At 38.6% G+C, this 3,831-nt stretch overlaps 1 protein-coding gene across 1 annotated transcript; it reads right to left on the bottom strand.

The window, feature by feature from the left end:
- Positions 1 to 792: 792 nt before the first annotated feature.
- On the bottom strand, positions 793 to 3,329 carry LOC115816120 (odorant receptor 131-2-like). Its single transcript, XM_030779088.1, has 2 exons — positions 2,447 to 3,329; positions 793 to 929 (listed from the first exon to the last, which is right to left on the bottom strand). The coding sequence occupies exons 1-2, from the start codon at positions 3,327 to 3,329 to the stop codon at positions 793 to 795; spliced, it is 1,020 nt and encodes a 339-aa protein (XP_030634948.1).
- Positions 3,330 to 3,831: the final 502 nt, after the last annotated feature.

Below are 3,831 nucleotides of genomic sequence, written 5' to 3'. Positions count from 1 at the left end.
TTAAGTTTATGCTGATTCTCATCTTGTTTTATGTTTGCACACTTTGAAAATGTACATGTGCCCCCTGCCAGGGAGTGGGCCACACGCACAACCATCATAATAAAATTTTCCTCTGTAGCTAATCATGAATCAGTAAAATTTTGTTTAAACTCACAATTGCTAGACTGTTACAAAGCTACACGTAGGTTGTATAGTTAGCTAGCAGTTAGGTTGAGTGAGGAAGGTTTAAAAGTCGATTTAAACCCTGCCTGTTCTAGCTAGCTAAAGTTCTTGCTTGTTAACTAGTACCAAATTTGTGCTAGCTGTCTGATATCAATAATCCATTATTATATGGATATAGATTACATCTGCGATTTGTGTTCATTGCTCAAAAGTCTTTGTTCTCATTTCTGACTTTGATATTGCTTATGTAAGAAGTACTGACATGATGTCACGCCCTGGTTCTCTCTTTCCCTCTCTACTGGTCAGTTTATGTTAGGTTTGTGTTGCCTGGATGGAGCAGATTGGTCTCACTTCACCAAGTGACCTGAGAGGTATGATGGATCCCCTTGGAAGTGCTGGGAGTTTCTGTTTCGGTGTACTGTACTCCGCATATTAGGGGATCCACGGTGGCAGTGTTTATCAGTCTTCTAGAGGGTCGGGGATTGAGATGGACAGTTGACTGGTGGCAGAGAGAGAGAGAGAGAGAGGCACTTTTGGTACTGAACCACTTATCTTAAGGCCTCTTATGACAAGCTCATCTCCCAGTTCTGTGCCATCTTTGAACCCCCACTAGAGGCAACAGTGGGGAAGTCAAGGTGGACTGGGAGAATGCCACCACCAGAAGGGCATGGGAGTGGAGTCTCCCCTGGGTTCTGGATGATCCGGTTCAAATCCTGCCGTGGTGGCGCCCTCTGCCCACTCAATATCCAGTCTCTTGTTGCTGCTACCTGCCACCAAACGTGAAACATGATATTTCATTCATAGGGACTTCTAAAGACACTGTGTGGCCCAAACGGCTATACAGAGTACTTGAACAGTTGACATTTTTGGGAATGAAGATTCATTCCTGCTTAGCAAGGTCTGTTAAATTCATCAATTCCCCGTTATACCATGGAGAGTTGGAAAGGTGATTTGGGTCCCATCGGGATGTCTTTGAAACAATTCAGTGGGTAAAGAATAGTGAATCCTGATATGTTTGTTTCAATTTTACTGTTTTATTTGGCAGTAAACACTTAATGTGTCTAAATGTTGGCTTCACAGAGGGCATCTAGGTTTGGGGATACGGGATATACATTTTTGACTATGAGAGAATTTAAGTTCAAAATCTGTATGACTTGTAGACATTGAAAGGATGGGGGAGGCTCATGGGCTACAGCTGAGCTCAGTTAAATGAGCATCAAGGAGTTTATCCACTTGTCTTTCAGTGTCAACCTTATTTAGGAGACATTGTGATATGCACACTGGGGATACAGATGTTGCTTGTATAAGGCACAAGGTCTGTGGGGCTGAAAAACATGGATTAATTATCACGAATCACCAATGGGCAGGACGCAAGTGCAGAGTAGCAGGTTTATTATCCAAATAATAGAGCGATAAACACAAGAAAGTAACAAACAAAACAGGGTACTGAGATAAGCAAAGGATTTACAGAACTTGGTAAAACAAACTGTCAGATCAGGTATGTAAGTACAAACGCTCAGAAAACACATGGGCAAGTGTAGACTTCGCAGTGTTAAATGGGAACAGGGGGTTTTAAGTAGGAGAGAGTGACTGCGTGCATGAAAGTGAAGACAGGTGTGGGTGATGAGTGAATAGACCGGTAATTAGAAAACCGGTGACGCTGATGGCCAAATGGCTGAAGTCGGTGGGGGAGGAGATGAGCTCGTTACATTAATATTGCTTAATGGTGCCATAGAGGGCATGGATTCTCATGTTTTGCTTGACTCAAGGTTTATCATGCATTACTTTGATGCTGTTCAAATCGATTAGTAAGCCACATGTAGATTTTATTATCTTTTTAACACAGGATCACTATTTTAATTCATTAATGTGATTTTGAAGACTTAATTTGCTTTATACTTTGTTTGAAAACTTGAAAATTTCCCAGTAATTTTCTGGTTTGGTAGCTCATTTTGTAATAGAAGTTTGTCTCATTATGGCCTGTTCTTTAGGGGTAAAATGCAAAACTGAACAATGGATAGTTCCCCACAATACAGGTCTATTGCAGAACTAGTACATTTCTCTGTTTAAATTGCTTGAAAGAACTTGCATGTTGTATCTGAAATTATGTTAATGAAGTGAACCAAATTCTATAACATCAAATACTGAACATCAGTCATTCATAATGACAAAATGTTTTTAGTGACAATATTTACTTATCTAGTTTTATCTGAAAGCATGAAAGCAATTCCAGATTTAGCATTAGCTCACTGAGGTTTTACCTGTGATGCATGTTCATGTTTACATGAAAAATATCTTTTAATATATTTGACAAATTGTTGATCTCTGATCCCATATATCAGTGGGCTAAGTAATCTGGGTAGAATATGTGTTAACAAAAATGTTGTGAACAAAATGTTTGATCTACTCTTAGGGAAAAGTGGGACCAAATACATATCAATGAAAGGAGCGATATAGGAGAGCATAGAAAAGAGAAGCTGAGCACCATGTAATAATATTGTGTTCTGAGCTTTTTTAGCAGACGCTTGATCCGTGGATGCATTTTTGGCAGTATGAAGAATCATAAAATAGGTATAGAACAAGGTTAACCACACAAAGAGCATGAAAATAATCTCTACAACAGTGGCTCTGTCCCTGTGCTGTTGGGTAGTGAAAACATTCCATAACATGCAAGAAGTGTTACTGTTAAAAAAACTTAATGGTTTAATAGCTATAATAATGAAAATATCAACCAATGCTGGGATGGTGGAAGCCATCCAAATCAGGCAGATGAGTATGTACGTCCTTTTCACTGTGCAGATCTGGGGGTGATGCAGTGGTTTGCAGACTGCAATGTAACGTTCTATGGCCATACCAGCCAGGTTTAGTGGAGTGTTTTTAACTGTCACATTGCTGAGGAGTAACAGAAAGCAACAGAGTGACATTCGCACAAATGGTACTGCATAACTGACAACGTGTAGTCCAACTGTAATAGACAGCATGACCATATCATTGATGACCAGGTGAATGTACAGAATATATCGAGAATTGCCATAGAACACTGCGTTCTTGCAGAAAGTGTACACAAACACTCCGTTAATATGATTGATGATGATTCCTAGAGCAACACATATGAAGTTTTTGATGAAGGCATCTTGAAACGAATCCCTCTCTTGGCTTGTATTCATTGTCAGTCTCTTGGAAAAGTTTCTTGTTGTAGGACTAATCTACAGAGAGAAATGCATTTCAGCGGTTTGCTTATTTTTGAAGTAGTAGTGTTCTCTGTTTTGTTAAACTTTTGCCAGTCTAATATTCCAAAATAGAATACATCTTAAAATGCTGCCAAAATGTAAAGAAAATATTTAGATGAAAATGATAATAATGAAAATGATATCACACACATTAAAGAGTGCCCAGTAACATTCTCCACAAGGAAACTGGATCAGTGCATATCATAGCAATATCAGAAACATGTTTACTAAACGATGTCATCAAGGTTATGCTTTAACATTTTTTTCATACTGTACTATTCATATATAATATACATATGCCATTACTGGTGTAATTAAAAAGTCATATGATGAAGTTCACATACCTGGCTGTAATAATTTTTATTGGTTTACCATGTCCCGTGATAATCCTCCAGCTCTAAATTACTGGATTTGAACAATAATAGAAGTTCTGCATCTG

The sequence above is a fragment of the Chanos chanos genome, chromosome 7 (assembly GCF_902362185.1).
Source record: "Chanos chanos chromosome 7, fChaCha1.1, whole genome shotgun sequence".
In the NCBI taxonomy this organism is placed as follows: domain Eukaryota; kingdom Metazoa; phylum Chordata; class Actinopteri; order Gonorynchiformes; family Chanidae; genus Chanos; species Chanos chanos.
The sequence above is the reverse complement of the archived record's forward strand: the minus strand, read 5'-3'. Positions and strand labels throughout refer to the sequence as shown.